The 18,447-nt window shown below is 45.2% G+C and overlaps 1 protein-coding gene across 1 annotated transcript; it reads right to left on the reverse strand.

The window, feature by feature from the left end:
• Nucleotides 1-9,141: 9,141 nt before the first annotated feature.
• Nucleotides 9,142-10,098, reverse strand: LOC144709100 (uncharacterized). The gene is made up of 2 exons (XM_078582502.1): nt 9,566-10,098; nt 9,142-9,517 (listed from the first exon to the last, which is right to left on the reverse strand). Exons 1-2 carry the CDS (start codon nt 10,096-10,098, stop codon nt 9,142-9,144), a joined length of 909 nt encoding a protein of 302 aa, XP_078438628.1.
• Between the last annotated feature and the right edge of the window lie 8,349 nt (nt 10,099-18,447).

Raw genomic sequence — 18,447 nt, forward strand, 5'->3', positions numbered from 1 at the left:
TGAGAATCTCTCCTTTGATGACCTACTTGCCTCTCTACGCGCAGAGGTCTCCCTTGACAACTTTGAGAGTGATGGCGAGGCCTCCGAACCTCAATTGCACTAGTGGCAAACCAAATCCAGGTACATCACTCCAACCAACAGGCACATTCCGCCCAACATACCGCATCACACCAGAATCCACATTATGGCTCAAGATCCGGCGACAATCGTGGTCGGCGGACGTAATGGCCACTTTATTCTGAGATGTCAACTCTGTTTGAAGCAAGGTCACGAGCCCCAGTGTCGGTCTCTAAGGGGTCTTCCTCAACCGACCATGGCCATTCAAGCGACTTCAGCATTTGGAAGACCTCCTCAGCCGTCTGCGGCATCCTATGTTGGGTCCACGGCTCCTCCACGCTCGCACCCGTACCAGCCAACCTGATGCCCGACAATGGAGCTACCCACCATGTCACCGCTCATGCACAAAGCCTGCAAAACGTCATCCCCTTTGTAGGATCCGAACAACTATATGTTGGTGGTGGAACAAGTTTGCCTATACACTCTCTGGGTCACTCCTCCCTACCTTCATATAGTCATTATCGTTCTCTTCTTCTCAAAATTTGTTTTCATGTTCCTCAAATTTCAAAAATCTCTTATCTATTCACAAGTTAACTACTGACAATCATGTTTTGTTGAATTTCCCCAAGCGCTTGCTATGTGAAGGATCGAGCAGCGGGAATTGCTCCTCACTGGCACGATGCGTGGACTCTACTCGTCACACCTCTAAAAACAGCTGCATTTTTGGGTGAGAGACAATCTTCAGATGTTTGGCATTTCTGACTTGGCCATCCGGCCTTTAATGTTTTAAACAGACTATTTCGCATTTTGGATTACTGCTGTCACAAACATTATCATCGTTTATATGTTCCACTTGCTGCATGGCTAAATCCAACAGGTTGTCCTTCCAGTCGACCAACTCGATTGCCACGCTTCTGTGCAAGTTATCCATTCTGATCTGTGGGGCCCGGCTCGGAAAAATCCCATTTTTAATTCCTACTATGTTTCTTTTATTGATGAATATAGTAGGTACACGTGGCTCTACCCTTGAAGCTGGCGATGTGCACTCTACATTTATGAGTTTTCAACGCATGGTTGAAAACCAATTCTCCACAAAGATCCAGCGATTCCAGTCTGACTAGGGGGGTGAGTATCAATCTCTGTCTAAACATTTTCTAACATGTAGCATTAAACATCAGGTCTCTTGTCCTCACACTCCGGAGCAGAATGGAACTGCTGAGCGAGCATCGTCACATAGAGGAAACAGCTCTCAGCATGCTCCACCAAGCATCGCTACCACTAAAGTACTGGGATGAAGCTGTGGTCATGGCATCTTACTTGATCAACATAATGATATCACCAGTTCTAAAGAACAAATCCCCGTATGAACTTCTATTTTCAAAATTATCGGATTATACCTTCTTAAAATTCTTTGGATGCCTTTGTTTTCCCCATTTACGTCCTTATAGCAAAAATAAACTATCCCCTCGCTCTGAACGGTGTGTCTTTCTAGGTTATTCCTCCCTACACAAAGGGTACGCTGCCTATCATTGTCCACCGATCGTCTTTATATCTATAGAGATGTAATTTTTAATGAAAATATTTTCCTTTTTTCATCATCATTCAATCAACCACTAGCTGCTGACGGAATTTTGGGATCAAAACCTTTGAATGAAGCAAGTCATCATGTTATTACACCTTCCGATTTAGCAGATACTGTTCCAAAGTCAACAAGCGTCGAGCAATCCGTACTTTCACCTTCGGATGGCGACAAGACACCAGAACAACATTCTGACACGGCACTAGAACAACATACTAATAATACACTTACTCCAACTGATACATCTGGTACATCTTCGTGCTAAATCGCATCTACAATCTCCTAGACCTCCCTCACTCCTCAAGTGAACGAGCACAAATTCTCCGTAATGCCAATGCACTCCAAGTCCAGGTACGCCCTCAAACAACCTCTGAATTTTTACCCACTGAACCTAAAACTATTGCTGAAGCACTTGCCTCACCACTCTGGAAACAAGCGATGGAAGCAGAAATATCTGCTCTCCATCTAAATAATACCTGGACACTAATTGCACCTCCTTGTCGAACTTACGTTGTTGGTTCCAAGTGGGTTTTTAAACGTAAACTACGAGCCGATGGGTCCTTAGAAAGATGTAAGGCCCGACTCGTAGCTCAGGGATAAACGAAACATTTAGCCCAGTAGTCAAAATAACCACTATTCGACTTCTTTTAAGCATTGCACTTAATCGTAACTAGATCATCAAGCAACTTGACATATCAAATGCATTTTTTCATGGCGATCTAAATGAAACCATTTATATGCGTCAACAGCCTGGATTTCTTAATTGTTCTTACCTGAATCACGTATGTCTTCTCAAGAAATCCCTCTATGGACTTAAACAGTCTCCACGGTTTCCAAGGTTTCTCACTCTCCAGGGTTTCCATAGCTCCAAAACCGACACCTTCTTATTCTTTAAAAATTGTTCTTCCTCTCAATTGTTTCTACTCGTCTATGTCGATGATATTATTGTTATTGGATCTAACCATTCTATTGTTTCAGACACAATTGGCACTCTTCAAAACACCTTCCCCTCGGGACCTTGGCGTGCAAATACTTCCTGGGCATTGAACTAATTCCACACCCAAATGGTATATCCCTTTCTCAGTCTAAATATCTGTCCGAAATTCTGCAAATGACCAACATGGGTGCATCTAAACCCACGAGTACGCCTACTACTGTTTCGGAACAGCTATCAGCAAAATCTTATGAACGTCTAGACCCCACACTTTATTGCAAAATTGTTGGGAGTTTGCAATATTTAACTATTACACGGCCAGATATTGCATATGTCGTAAATAAAGCATGCCAGAATATGCATGATCCTCATGCCAAACATTGGATTGCGGTCAAGCATTTATTAAGGTACCTTAAAGGTACTGCTGGTTATGCCCTTATGTATACTCGAAACACCTCAGAGCATCTTAATGTTTATAGCAATTCTGACTAGGCTGGTGACCCAACTGATCGTTGCTCCACCCATGGTTATTTTATCTTCCTTGGTGGCAATCTTATCAGTTGGTCCTCTAAACAAGCTACAATATCTCTCTCTAGAACTGAAGCTGAGTATAAATCCATCGCGCATGCAACCACCGAAACCATCTGGGTCGAATCTCTTCTTACCGAACTCGGTGTCCACTCAGGTATGCCTCCAATGCTCTGGTGTGACAACTTGGGTGCAACCTATCTTACCAAAAATCCTGTCTTTCACTCTCGAACAAAACGCATTGAAATTGTTTTACCATTTTGTTCGTGAAAGAGTGTCACTTGGACGACTACGTATTGCGTGTATATCCACTAATGATCAACTTGCCGATATGCTGACAAAACCCTTAAGTAAGAAATGTTTTCAGATTCTTTGTTCAAAATCTAACGTGGCCACCCCGTTCGTTCTGCGGGGGCCTGTCAAACAGAATGATAGCTACACGGATCTCGGTGCACGAACGTCTGCAGGTAACCACTCCGACAAGACGTGAAGCCTCCAGAAGGTCATACGTACGTCGCCCTCAACGACAAAGCTGTCAAACAGAGTGACGCCTACTCAAGTACGAATGTACGGGGCAGTGAAGGCGTCCACTCCGACAAGATGTGGAAGCTTCCAGAAGACTGCACGTCCATCGCCGAAGACGATAAAGGGACTACGTGTCAGTCTCTTACAAGACGGCTTCCAGCCGACGTCGCATGGTCTCGAGAAGACAGGAGGCGGCGACGTCGACCTAGCAGGCTGACAGAGACAGGTCATAATGATAAACAGTATGGCGGCTATCACAGTGGCTAAGGCAGCACTTAATGCCTCACCGCCTTCAAATACCCTAGAAATCGTTGAACAATCTGTCAATTCATTTTATGGGATTTTCTTCGTATCCCTTTCTTCTTCTCTTAACTCCCACTCTCTCTTCGCAAGTTCTTCTACTTTCAACACTCTATTCCCTTGGACTAAGGCCGACGCCTGCATAAAAATAATTATCAATACTACATATCGCCTGCGTAGAGACTAAAAGCTGATATCAGCGCATGGTCGTAATCCCTTCATGATTTGGAATAAGAAAAGATCTTGGATTGCCAAATGATGATCTAATGATCTTTTTTTTCGTCAGGGAAATGCGTACTGTATGAAACTCCAAATGATGATCATGATGGTCATGTTTTTGTGCACAAAAGAGTTTAATTTGCGGTTCGTGATCGGGGTTAAGAAATGATCTTCGATCGCCAAATCGAGATGGATGGGGTTAAAAAAATATATGTGCTTGATTTAATCTCAAATCGCAAATCGCAAACAAATCGATGGAAAACTGAGCGGCCTCCGCAAGCACAGATCGAAACTCCAATTGATAACATACTGTGTGATTCCCCATAACGTACCCTATTGCTTGTGATTTGTTTCGATCTGTGCTTGGGGAGGCCGTTCAGTTTTCCATCGATTTGTTTGGGATTTGCGATTTGCGATTTGGGATTAAATCAAGCTCATATATCTTCTTAACCCCGACCACAAACCGCTAATTTAACTATTTTCGTGCACAAAAAAATGACCATCATGATCATCACCTGGAGTTTCATATGTTTAGTTTTCCATCGATTGTTTGTGATTTGCGATTTGGGGTAAATCAAGCTCATATAGTTTGTTTCTGATCTTGGGTTTACTTACTCGATCAGAGAGGACGCAAGTTGGGTAATTTGTTTCTATCTGTGCTTGCGGAGGCCGCTCAGAGATTTTCCGATCCCTGTCTCTTGATTTGCGATGTGGGAAGAGAAATTGCGCGAAATTGATTTGATTGCACGCAGTTGATCATGAAGATTATTATGCTAGGACCTTGAGAACTTCCACGGAGAGACACATGATCTGGAGTCTGTTGAGCGATTCGTACATCGAACCTCTGACTGACCTCGATCAAGATCGACGTAATTTTTCCAAAATTCAGTGGTTGGATCATAAATGATTCGAAATCGGAGGAGGAAATGAATGAAATTCAGAGGCTGTCCTCCTGTTCCTTGTTCATGATGATTTGCTTGATTTTCAGCACCTCTCTAGTGATCTGGTTCTCCTCCGCGATCTCTTTTGTCAACGCGCCAAAACTGTAGTTGATCATCAGTCTTTTCTGATCGATAGAAAACTTCGATGTCCATCGATCGGTGGCTTGTTCAGACAGCAAAGTATGCTGGGAAGATGCGCACTGGTCTCAGCCCGTGATTATTTCTATCAGCCAGTGACTCTATAGAGAGTTGTCCCCATAATCGACAATCCTGACGTTCTTGGTGTTGAGAATAGAAGGACTTCCGAAGAGAGAGTGAGAGTCGAGAGAGGAAGAAAGGGATAACAAGAAAATTCCATAAAATGAATTGACGGATTGTCCAAGTATTTGTAGGATATTTGAAGGCGGTGAAGCATTAACTGCAACCTTAGCCACTACGACAGCCACCATACTGCTTCTCATGATGGCATGCGTCTGTCAAGCTGCTAGGTCGACCTCGCCGCCTCCTATCGTCTCGGGACAATGCGACGTCAGCTGGAAGCCGCCTTCTCAGAGACTGACATGTAGTTACTTTTTCCTTACTAGCGATGGATATGTGATCTTCTAGAAGTTTCCACGTCTTGTCGGAGTAGACGCCTTCACTGCCTCGTACATTTGTACTTGAGTAGGCGTCACTCTGTTTGACAGCTTTGTCGTTGAGGGCGACGTACGTACGATCTTCTAGAGGCTTCCACGTCTTGTCGGAGTGGTTACCTGCAGACATTCGTGCACCGAGATCCGTGTAGCTATCATTCTGTTTGACAGGCCCCCGCAAAACGAACGGGGTGGCCACGTTCAGTTTTGAACAAAGAATCTGAAAACGTTTCTAACTTAAGGGTTTTGTCAGCATATCTGCAAGTTGATCATTAGTGGATATACACGCAATACGTAGTCGTCCAAGTGACACTCTTTCGCGAACGAAATGGAAAGCGATTTCAATGTGCTTAGTTCGAGAGTGAAAGACAGGATTTTTGGTAAGGTAGGTTGCGCCCAAGTTGTCACACCAGAGCATTGGAGGCATACCTGAGTGGAGTCCAAGTTCGGTGAGAAGAGATTCGATCCAAATGGTTTCGGTGGTTGCATGCCCGATGGCATTATACTTAGCCTCCGTACTAGAGAGGGACACTGTGGCTTGTTTCTTAGAGGACCAACTGATAAGATTAGCACGAAGGAAGATAAAATATCCATGAGTGGAGCGACGATAAGGTTGGTCACCTGCCCAGTTGGAGTCGCTATAAACATTAAGGTGCTCTGAGGAGCTTCGAGTATACATAATGGCATAACCAGCAGTACGTTTAAGGTACCTTAACAAGTGCTTGACCGCAATCCAATGTTTGGCATGGGGATCATGCATATGCTGGCATGCTTTATTTACGGCATACGCAATATCTGGCCGTGTAATAGTTAAATATTGCAGACTCCCAACAATTTTGCTATAAAGAGTGGGGTCTAGACATTCATCAGATTTTACTAATGAGTGTTCCGAAACAGTAGTCGGGGTACTCGTGGGTTTACATGCACCCATGTTTGCCATTTGCAAAATTTCGGATAGATACTTAGACTAAGAGAGGGATATACCGCTTGGTTGTGGAACTAGTTCAATGCCCAAGAAGTACTTGGCACGGCCAAGGTCCCGAGCAGGAAAAGTATTTTGAAGAGTGGCAATTGTGTCTGAAACAATAGAATGGTTAGATCCGATAACAAGAATGTCATCGACATAGACTAATAAAAACAATTGAGAGGAAGAGGAATTTTTAAAGAATAAGGAGGTGTCTGTTTTGGAACTATGAAAACCTTGGAGAGTGAGAAAATCAGAAAGTCTTTTATGCCACATTCATGGAGATTGCTTAAGTCCATAGAGGGATTTCTTGAGAAGACATACATGATTCGGGTAGGAACGATCGACGATTCCAGGCGGTTGACGCATATAAATGGTTTCATTTATGTCTCCATGCAAAAATGTATTTGATATGTCAAGCTGCTTTATAATCCAGTTACAATAAAGTGCAATGCTTAAAAGAAGTCAAATAGTTGTTTTTTTTACCACGGGGCTAAACGTTTCGTGATAGTCAATGCCCTCCATTTGGCTGAATCTCTGGGCTATGAGCCGGGCCTTACATCTTTCTAAGGACCCATCAGTTTGTAGTTTGCGTTTAAAAACCCACTTGGAACCAACAATGTTAGTTCCAGGAGGAGGTGCAATTAGTGTCCTGGTATTATTTAGATGGAGAGCATATATTTATGCGTCCATCGCGTGTTTCCTGAGTGGTGACGCAAGTGCTTCAGTAATAGTTTTAGGTTCACTGAGTAAAAAATCAGAGGTTGTTCGGAGGTGTACCTGGACTTGGAGAGCGTTGGCATTACGGAGAATTTGTGCTCGTTCACTTGAGGAGTGAGGAAGGTCTAGGAGATTGTAGATTCGACGAGTACGAAGAGGCGGAGTGGAGGAAAGTGTACCAGGTGTATGGGTTAGAGTAAGTGAATTATCTGTTTGCTGTTCTAGGGCCATGTCTGGAAGTTGTTCTGGTGTCTTGTCGCCATCCGAAAGTGAAAATACGAATTGCTCGACGCTTGTTGACTTTGGAACGGTATCTGCTGAATGGGAAGGTAGAATAACATGATAACTTACATCATTCGAAGGTTTTGATCCTAGAATTCCATTAGCAGCTAGTGGTTGATTAAATGATGATGAAAAAGGGAAAACATTTTCATTAAAAATTACATCTCAAGAGATATAAAGACGATGGGTGGATAATGCTAAGCAGTGATATCCTTTGTGTAGAGAGGAATAGCCCAGGAGAACACATCGCTCAGACCGAGGTGAGAATTTATTTTTACTGTAAGGACGTAGATTTGGAAAACACAAACATCCAAATACTTTTAAGAAGGAATAATCAGGTAGTTTTGAAATAAGAGTTCATAGGGAGACTTATTCTTCAGTGCTGGTGTGATCATCCGGTTGATCAAGTAGGCCGTCGTGGTGACTGCCTCATCCCAGTACTTAGGTGGAAGCGAAGCTTGATAGAGCATGCTAAGGTCTATTTCCACTATGTGACGATGCTTGCGTTCAGCCATTCAATTCTGCTCCGGAGTGTGAGGGCAGGATACCTGATGTTTTATACCACGCGTTAGAAAATATTTAGATAATGATTGATACTCACCCCCATAGTCAGACTAAAAGTACTGAATCTTTGTGGAGAATTGATTTTCAACCATCCGTTGAAAATTGATGAACATAGACCGGACGTCGCTCTTCGCCTTTAGCGGATAGAGCCAAGTGTACCTGCTATACTCATCAACAAATGTCACATAATAAGAATAGCGAAGATGGGGTTTTTCCAGAGCCGAACCCCACAAATCAGAGTGTACAACTTGAAGTGGGAGCTTCGCCCTGAATGTGGTCGCTTGATATGGTAACCTTTGAGATTTAGCTATGAAACAAGAAGAGCATATAAAAGACGAAATAGTTTGAGACAATGGTAACCCAAAACGTGAGATAGTCTGTTTCAAAACATTAAAGGCCGGATGGCCAAGGCGCAGATGCCAAATATCTGGTGATTGTTTCTCGCCCAAAAAAAGCAGCTGCTTGTAAAGGAATAATGCAGCAGAGCCCATCACGAACCGTGCCAGTGAGGAGCAGCTCCCCCGTCGTTCGATCCTTTACATAGCAGGCATTGGGATGAAATTCAACAAAACATGATTGTTAGTTGTCAATTTATGGATGGATAAAAGATTTTTTGAGATTTGGGGGACATGAAGACAGTTCTTGAGAAGTAGTGGGCGATAGTCACGACCTGAAGATATAAAAGAATGTCCGAGAGATTTGATTGACAAACCTGATCCGTTGCCCACATAGAGTTGTTCTGATCCGGCGTAGGGGACGACGTTGGTCAGGTTGTGAGGCTGTGCCGTAACGTGATGAGTGGCTCCACTGTTTGGGTACCATGTTTGTTGGTACGGGTGTGGTCGTGATGGGACCATTGATCCAGCATACGAAGCAGTGTAAGCTTGTGGAGGTCGTCAAAACGCCGAAGCTGGTTGAATTGCCATTGTAGAGGTTGGCTGGCTTCTGAGGGACCGGCAGTCTAGAGCTCGATGGCCTTGTTTCAAACACAGTTGGCATCTTGGAATGAATCTTCTAGTACGCCCTCCACGACCGCGGTTGTTTCCACTTCTGTGGCCATTACGGGGGTTCTCCTCGCGGTATGAGCCGGCTTGTTGAGAGTGTTGCGCTTGGACTTTATTTTCCATAGGTGCAATGCGAGTCTCGGAAGCTTCATCATCGCTTTCGAAGTTGTCCAGGGAGACCTCCGCTCGAAGAGAGACAAGTAGGTCATCGAAGGAGAGATTCCCATTACGAGTGGTCACTCCAGTGCAGAAGGAGCAAAACTTGGATCTGAGTCCTCAAAGGAAAAGAAATTTCACCGTTCTATCAGCAATAAACTCGCCAGCATTGATTATTTCGGCCAGAAGATGGTGAAATTCTGAGATGTACTCATCAAGGGACTTAGAGCCCTTTTTAATGGAGTGAAACCGCGAGGTCAACTCCATTATCCATGATTCTGATGCGGAAGAAAGTTTGGTGCCAAGCTTCTCCCATGCAGCTTGCGCCGTGATACAGCCAGAGACAACTGGAAGAAGCTCAGTAGACAGAGAGGAAATAATTATAGACAGTACCTGTTGGTCGTTGTGCTTCCATGAAGTGTTCTCATCGTCTGTATCCTCCTCCTCGGGTGGCATAGGGTGAGTGAGGTGTTTCCCGAGTCCTTGTGCCTTTATAATAAGCACAATCTGAATCTTCCATAGCAGATAGTTTGTCTTTGTGAGCTTGAGCGTAGCAGCAGGCGCAGTGGAGATAGTGGGAACCCGAGCTTGAAGATCGCCACCAGGAGGAGGGGAAGGAGGAATTGGCATAGCTAAGGGCCTTCGAAGGTCGTCAATGGAAGCACTCGCAGCATCGTGGAGCTCTGATACCATGTTGGGAATAGGAGGACTTCCAAAGAGAGAGTGAGAGTCGAGAGAGGAAGAAAGGGATAACAAGAAAATCCCATAAAATGAATTGACGGATTGTTCAAGTATTTATAGGGTATTTGAAGGCGGTGAAGCGTTAACTACGACCTTAGCCACTGCGACAGCCGCCATACTGCTTCTCATGATGGCCTGCATCTGTCAGGCTACTAGGTCGACCTCGCCGCCTCCTATCGTCTTGGGACAATGCGACGTCAGCTGGAAGCCGCCTTCTTAGAGACTAACACGTAGTTACTTTATCCTTACTGGCGATGGATATGTGATCTTCTGGAAGTTTCCACGTCTTGTCGGAGTGGACGCCTTCAGTCATCCGTACACTCGTACTTGAGTAGGCGTCGCTCTATTTGACAGCTTTGTCGTTGATGGTGGCGTCCGTACAATCTTCTGGAGGCTTCCACGTCTTGTCTGAGTGGTTGCCTTCAAACGTCCGTACGCCGATATCCGCGTAGGTATCATTCTGTTTGACACTTGGAACGTTCCTTGAATCTTCCAGTTGGCAACCCTCCTCCCCCTGGACCAACGATCCCCTCATCACACTCAATCGTTCTCAACCATTTCTTTCTCTCTCTCTCTTACTATTCTGTCAGCCAATCAGAGGCCAACAGGCCAGAAGCGCACATGTATTCCTATTATTAGGGAACGACACGGTCTGACTGAACTTTGGTCAAACCGGACCGAACCCGATTGTCGGTCAGCCAATTTGGGGCTGACCGAACCGTTCGGTCCAGGTCCGGTTCGCAAGTCGAACCGGACTGAGGACCGTTCGTAAATAATAATATTAATTATAATAATTAAAATAATTACTCTCCCCTAGTTCCTCTCCCCTCGGCCAATACATTCCTCGGTCAATACGGAAGAGAGGGAGAGGATCAAGACTGGATGCCAGCCCTCCCTCACCGTCGCCGCCTCCACCACGCTTGAGTCTCTCATTCGCCAGACTCGTCGTCGCCACCGCCACCCTCTCGCAGTCCCTCTCGCCATCACCGTCGAGACCATCTTGCCACCGCCACCCTCACCCCGTCACCGTCGCCACGTTTGAGACTTGATAAGCCGCATTTCCTTGTCCCTCTCGTAGTGCCTTCCTCACATGCTCTCCCTCTCTCCATCTTCCAGTCTTGCTATACCCCTCTCCTTCTCTCCCTCTCTGTTTCAGCTTCTCCCCTGAAGAGAAATGGACCTCTCGCGCAGGAACAAGAACGGAGGTAGAGGAGAAGGAGAAGAGGAGAAAAGACACAGTGTAGTCGAAGATCTTTGTTAATCCATAAACTTGTTGTTTAACAGTGGGTTGTATTTATACTGTAAGATAATAGTCGTTATAAAGTTTATTTCTATGTTTAAGCATAGCCGTTATAACAAATTATAACGGCTATAATATAAACAGTCCTGGCCGTTGATCCTAACAGCTATATTTCATCCTAACAGCTATATTTGATCTAACGGCTATATTTGATCCTAAAAACTATATTTCATCCTATCTATGTTTTGACCTATATTTCATCCTATTCACTATTTCTCTAATGAGTATAGGGGTACGTGGCTTTATGTACTAGGCTAGTTGTTATAATAGTTCCTATTGGTTCATACCTGGTCATCCAACAGTTTGACTCGGGCTTGAAAGGGGTCAGGCGTGTGAACGGAGTTAGAAACTCCGTTATTATCCCCCTCTCATTCATACAGTCGCATCCTCCTGCTTGCACCTGCTCTCATGATCTTCCTCTTCCCCTCTCCCTCTCTTACGCTCTCATTCCCTCTCTCTCACAGTCTTCCTCTTATCTCTCTCTCTCCCTCTCTTCTGCTCTATATCCCTCTCTCTCTCTCTCTCTCTCTCTCTCTCTCTCTCTCTCTCTCTCTCTCTCTCTCTCTCTCTCTCTCTCTCTCTCTCTCTCTCTCTCTCTCTCTCTCTCTCTCTCTCTCTCTCTCTCTCTCTCTCTCTCTCTCTCTCTCTCTCTCTCTCTCTCTCTCTCTCTCTCTCTTTCTCACTCCCCCTCTTACACTCTCCCTCTCTTCCTCTCTCCCCCTATCTTGTTCTCATGCTCTCATAGCCACCTTCTTACACTCTCCCACTCACACTCTCCCTCTCTCTCCCTCCAACGCTCTTCCTTCTCCCCTCTCATGGTCTTCCTCTCCCCCCCCCCCTCCCCCCCCCGCCTCCCCTCCTCTCTCCCTCTCCCACGGTCATCTTCTCCCCCACTTCCTCTCTCCCCATCCCACGTTCTTCCTCTCCCCCTCTCATGCTCTTCCTCTCCTCCAACCCTCTCTTCTCCCCCATGCACTTCCTCTCTGCCTCACCAATTATCTACCTCTATGCACTTCCTCTCTGCCGCATTTCCTCTCCCCCTCCATCCTCTTCTTCTCCCCCCCATCCTCTCCCCTTCCATCCTCTTCCTCTCGCCCGTACCCTCTCTCCTCCGTCATCATCTTCCTCTCACCTGCACCCTCTCTCCCTCGCCATCCTCTTCCTCTGCCCGGCGCCCTCTTCCCCCCTCTGTGCTGGTACACTCCCTCGCACTCTCTCCCCCTCCAGGCTCTTCCTTTCTCATTAGCTCCCTTTCTCACTCTCTCCCTCTCTCCCTCTCTGCTTCTATCACTGTCTCTCTCTTCCTTTCCTATTAGCTCCCTTTTTCACTCTCTCCCTCTCCCCCTCTCTGCTTCTTTCACTATCTCGCTCTTCCTTTCCCATTAGCTCCCTCTCTCCCTGTTCCCCTATTCCACTATCCCCCTCTCTGCTTCTCTCGCTACCTCGCTCTTCCTTTCCATTTAGCTCCCTCTCTCCCTCTCTCGCTCTCTCCTTATTCCCCTATTTCACTCTCTCCCTCTCTCACTATCTCACGCCCTCCCCCCACCCTCTATTTCACTCTATCCTTCTCTCCCTCTCTCTTTATCTCCCTCTTCCTCTCTCATTATATCCCGCTTTCGCTTTTTCTATCTCCCTCTTCCTCTCTCATTTCGCTCTCACTCTCCCTCTCTCCTTCACTCACTATCTCCCTCTTACCTTCTCTCACTCTCTCCCTCTCTCCTTTGCTCACTATCTCCTTCTTCCTCTCTCATTTTGCTCTCTCCTTCTCCCCCTATTTCACTCTTACTCTCTCTCTCTCCTTCTCTCACTATCTCCCTCTTACTTTCTCATTAGCTTCCGTTCTCCCACTTCCCCTATTTCACTCTCTCCATCTCTCCCTCTCTCACTATCTCCTTATTCCTCTCTCATTATCTCCCTCTCTCCCTCTCTAGCTCTGTCCCTCTCCCCTGATTTCACTCTCTTCCTCTCTCCCTTCCTCACTATCTCACTCTTCCTCTCTCACTATCTCCCTATCTCCCTTTTCCTCTCTCATTTTCTCATTTTCTCCCTCTCTTGCTCTCTCCCTCTCCCCCTATTTCACTTTCTCCCTCTCTTCTTCTCTCACTATCTCCCTCTTGCTTTCTCATTAGATCCCTCTCTCTCTCCATCTCTCACTCTTACTTTCTTTTACTCTCATCCTCGAAGTCAAAGTGATGCTATGAAAATGTTGGGCTTCACTGAACACCATGGAATGCAAAGGAGAGGACAGTGAAGTTGAGGACATGGGAGTGGAGGAAATTGAAGACTAAAAAAGGTACAATCTTTTTTTCTCCTATTATTTTGGAAGATCTTTTCTATTTTGGGCATATTATTTATGTTTCCAATCACATGAATATAGTTGATTCTCTTAGGTACACAACATCAAGCACTCTGATGAAGTCTAGTAAGATGCAACGAGATCACCAAGTGCAGCAAAGGCGAGCAAAGTAAGAATAAGGGGACAACTTTCAGTGAAACTTCAAAACATTATTAACCTATTTTATATTTTTGATAAAAAATGCTTTCTAAATGGCGCTTAAATTATTTTCTTCATATTCACATTCACTTTCACACGTACTAGTCAAACTGACCGGACCCAAGACCGGACTGAACCGAGAACGAACCGAGACCGAGACCGGACCAATCATTAGGTCTAGGTTTAGGTTTTGTCTAAAATGAGACCGTGACCGAACCGTGTTCGTCCCTACCTATTATAGTAGTACTAGTAGGGCCCACCCGCAATGCTTGCTTAGGGTGGAGAGAGAAGAGATAGAAAGCAGGGATGTACTCATTTTGGGAGATAATTAAAAATCCCTTCTTCAGCCACTAAAACAAACCACACAGATGTGAAGCTTATAGACAGATGACGGAGAAGGAAAAAAATGAAGGCTCTTTCATTCGGATTACATGCTGGGGGGGTAGCATAGAAGACTGGTGGCGGAGCCGACCTCACTTGATCCCTGTGCGATAATTTTGCCCATTCATTCTTTGGAGAGAGATAGAGAGAGATAGAGCGAGATAGAGAGAGATAGAGTGAGATAGATAAAGATAGAGTGAGATAGATACAGAAAGGGGGAGAAACATACGATTTCAGAGAGATTGAGTGAGATCTATACAATAGAGAGAGATATATAGAGAGAGAGAGAGAGAGAGAGATTGAGGGATATAGGTGAAGAGAGAGCGAACCAGAGTGATGGAGAGAGAGAGAGATCGAGATCAAGAAAGAGAGAGAACAGGGGATAAAGAGAGAAATGAAACCTGCAGGCGTTGCCGGAGAGGAAATCCAGGGCGACTTTGAGGACGTTGCCGACGGCGTGGATGACGCTGGAGAACATCGGAGTCCCTGCAGTTGAACCCCGTTTTCTGATCAACGTGCATTCCAGTTGACCCCACTGCCCTCCATTTCTGTATCCTTTTTCTGTAAAAGAGCATTTCTAACGGGAAACCCATGAACGAAAACGATAACCTTCCTTCTCCTTCACCGGTGAAGGAAGGTACAGATAATCAAAGGCCATGATGTACATCATACGTCTGTTTTCTTCAATCAAATTGGTAGATGTACGTCCCCCTCTCTTCCTCCCCCTCTGTCTCTCTCTCCCTCTCCTTTTCCTTCTCTCCTTTCCCTCTCTCTCTCTCCCTCTCTCTCTCTCCCTCTCTCTCTCTCGCTCCCTCTCTCACTCTCGCTTTCTCACTATCGCTCTCTCCCATTCTCCCTCTCCCTCTCCCTCTCCCTCTCTCTCTCCCTCTCGCTTTCTCACTATGGCTCTCTCCCTCTCTCCTTCTCCCTCTCGCTCTCTCCCTCTCTCCCTCTCCCTCTCCCCCTCTCTCTCCCTCTCGCTTTCTCACTATGGCTCTCGCCCTCTCTCCTTCTCCCTCTCCCTTTCTCTCTCCCTCTCGCTTTCTCACTATCGCTCTCTCCCTCTCCCTCTCGCTCTCTCTCTCTCTCGCAACGAAGGAAGAGGGAGATTGCTAGAGGGAGAGAGAGAGAGCAAGATGAGAGAGATAAACAAGGAGAGAGGGGGAGAGAGAGAGTGAGCCAGAGAGGGAGAGAGAAAGTGAGAGGGAGAGGGAGGGAGAGAGCGACAGCGTAAGAGAGAGAGTGAGACAGAAGGAGGGAGAGTGGGGGAGAGAGCGATAGCGCAAGAGAGAGAGAGTGAGACAGAAAGAGGGAGAGGAAGGAAGAAAGCGATAGCGCAAGAGAGAGAGTGAGACAGAAAGAGGGAGAGGGGGAGAGAGAGCGAGAGAAAGAGAAGAGAGAAGAAGAGGGAGAGAGAGAGATAGAAAGAGGGAGAGATGAAGAGAGAGAGCATGAGAGGAGCGGAGAGAAAGAGAGAGCATGAGCAACAGCAAGAGAGAGACAGATAGAGACAGAGAGAGAGAGAGAGTGAGAGCAAAAGAGAGAGAGGGGGAGAGAGAGCGAGTCAAAGAGAAGGAGAAAAAAAGAGGGAGAGACGAAGGGAGAGAGAGAGATAGAAAGGGGGAGCGACGAAGGAAGAGAGAGAGCACGAGAGGGAGAGAGAGCGCGAGAGGGACAGAGAGAGAGAGAGTGAGAGAGAGGAAGAGCAAGAGAAAGAAAGAGACAGAGAGAGAAAAAGAGAGTGAGAGACAGAGGGGAGAGAGAGCGAGAGAAACAGAAGGAGAGAAAAAGAGGGAGAGACGAAGGGAGAGAGAGAGAGCGTGAGAGGGAGAGAGAGAGAGCGCGCGAGAGAGAGAGAGAGAGCAAGAGGGAAAGAGAGAGAAAGAGCAAGAGCAAGAGAGGGAGACACATGGATAGAGACAGAACGTGAGAGAGAGAGTGAGAGAAAAAGAGAGAGAGGGGCGAAGAGAGCTAGAGAGAGAGAAGGAGAGAACAAGAGGGAGAGACGAAGGGAGAGAGAGAGATAAAATGAGGGAGCAACGAAGGGACGGATAAATTTTCTCCGCTGCTGTAACTGGTTTTTTGTAACCGCTTATCTCTCTCTCTTTTCTCTCTCACTCTCTCTCTTTTCTCTCTCACTCTCTCTCTTCTCTCTCTCTCTCTTTTCAGCCAATCAGAGGCCAGAAGGGTACACCAATTGCATTTAGAGTAGTATAGATTATAGATAGATTAGGGATATCAAGATATTTTGTTAGTTTTGCTTAACGGTTTATTCCTTAAACGTTCATACTTTGTTGGCCTCGGAGGTCAGCTCCAGCTCGTGAGGGGCGAGAGTAAGAGGCCCATATTCAAAATTGTGGCGGGCAGCAGATAGTGGACAGTGTTAACAGAGTCAGCAACTCGGTGCCTAGTCAGCACCGTGTAGGCCAATAAGATCTTTAATAAAGACTAGCTAGCAAAAACTGAACAGGAAGCTACACTAGTTGCGAGAATTGGCGGCTAGGATTCAATATAATTCAACGATAGAAAGGATTAAAAAGAGATAGTGAGGCTTAAATGTATATAGGAAACAATTTTAATGGTTAAGATTGCGTCTTTGAATAGCCATTGTATCTGTTTATAATATCTTTAGTTAAGTTATCGAAACTGCCATGTACCACAGGTATTGTATGTTTAAATAAATACCAACCAAGTTCTAAGGCTAATGTGTGAGATTAATGGCAATGATCCATTATCTGCCTCATCATTCTCTTCTCTCTCTTGCTCAATCCTCTCACCTCTTCTTGTTCTCGAGAGAATAATAGAACACAATAGGATACTGGACAGAGGAAGGTTTTCATCATCATGAGGTGGAAGTATTCTACTGAAAGTCTGCCGTCATCGGTATCCTTATATAAGAAACGAGCACATATTTAGGAGTAGGAGCAACGCGAGATAGTTCAGATGAGGATGCATGTTAGTAAGTCAATAAATCTTCAGATTCATCAAGGCGTCATTCATCAAGGTGTCAATAAATGATGAATGAATATCTCGCTTGGTTGGAGAGCACTTGTTTGGCAAGTATTTAGTTTTTGTAAAATATCAAGACATAAATGCAAAATTATTGACCCTGTACACATTAAATTTAGTAATGTGTGAAATGAGTGAGAGAGATATGCGCAACAAGCTAGAGAGGAAAGAGATGAGAGAAAGAGATGGAGATAGAGAGGCAGCAGAGGAGTGAGATATACAGAAAGATAAGAAACATGAGAGAGAGAGAGAGGCAGCAGATGAGTGAGATAGAGGGATATAAGGAATATGAGAGAGAGAGAGGCAGCAGATAGTGAGATAGAGAGATACACATGCACACACAATATATAAGAGCTAAAGAGAGAGATAAAGACCAAGAGAGAGAGGATAAACAAGAGATAGAGAATAACAATGAGAGAGATATGAGCAAGGAGATAGAGAGACTAGAAACAAGAAAGGAGAATAAAAAGAGAGAGCGACACGAAACAAGAATGACAAGAGAGATGAGCAACATGAGAGAGAGAGAGAGATAAAGATGGGGAACGAGCAAGAGATTGTACACAAGAAATAAGAGAGATAAATGAGCAAAGAGAGACAGGTACAGAAAGAGATGGAAGAGGTGTGAAATAAAAGAGAGATAAGAAACAATATATAAAATTAGAGAGAGATAAGAACGATGGAAAAGAGTGTGCGAGTGAGAGGGAAATGACGCATCCATGTCCTGCAATTTGATCAAGGAGAAACGGTCACTCAGTGAATTAATTGTCAATTGTGCCTTAGAGGAAAAATCTCTTATGGCGAGTACACTTCAACCTAGGGAACAACATAAACTTATCTGTTCATGATTATAGGAAACGGTAGACAAGGGCTTTAAAGGGGAAGAACCGCACTGCAAAGGCATACAACAAGGCTAAGAACATGGCCACTACAAAACATTGTGCCGAACGGAAGGCGTGGTTGCAATGCATTAGCCAAATAAGGTAGCGTACATAACAATGCATGAATCAAATATATCCTATGTTCCTCAATAGGCATGATGAATTGACTGGGGTGCCACTATGGGCATTGCAATCACCTTGTAAGGATTTAGAATAAGGTAGTATCTAGAAATGTGAAG

This window comes from Wolffia australiana, chromosome 11 (assembly GCF_029677425.1).
Source record: "Wolffia australiana isolate 7733 chromosome 11, ASM2967742v1".
In the NCBI taxonomy this organism is placed as follows: domain Eukaryota; kingdom Viridiplantae; phylum Streptophyta; class Magnoliopsida; order Alismatales; family Araceae; genus Wolffia; species Wolffia australiana.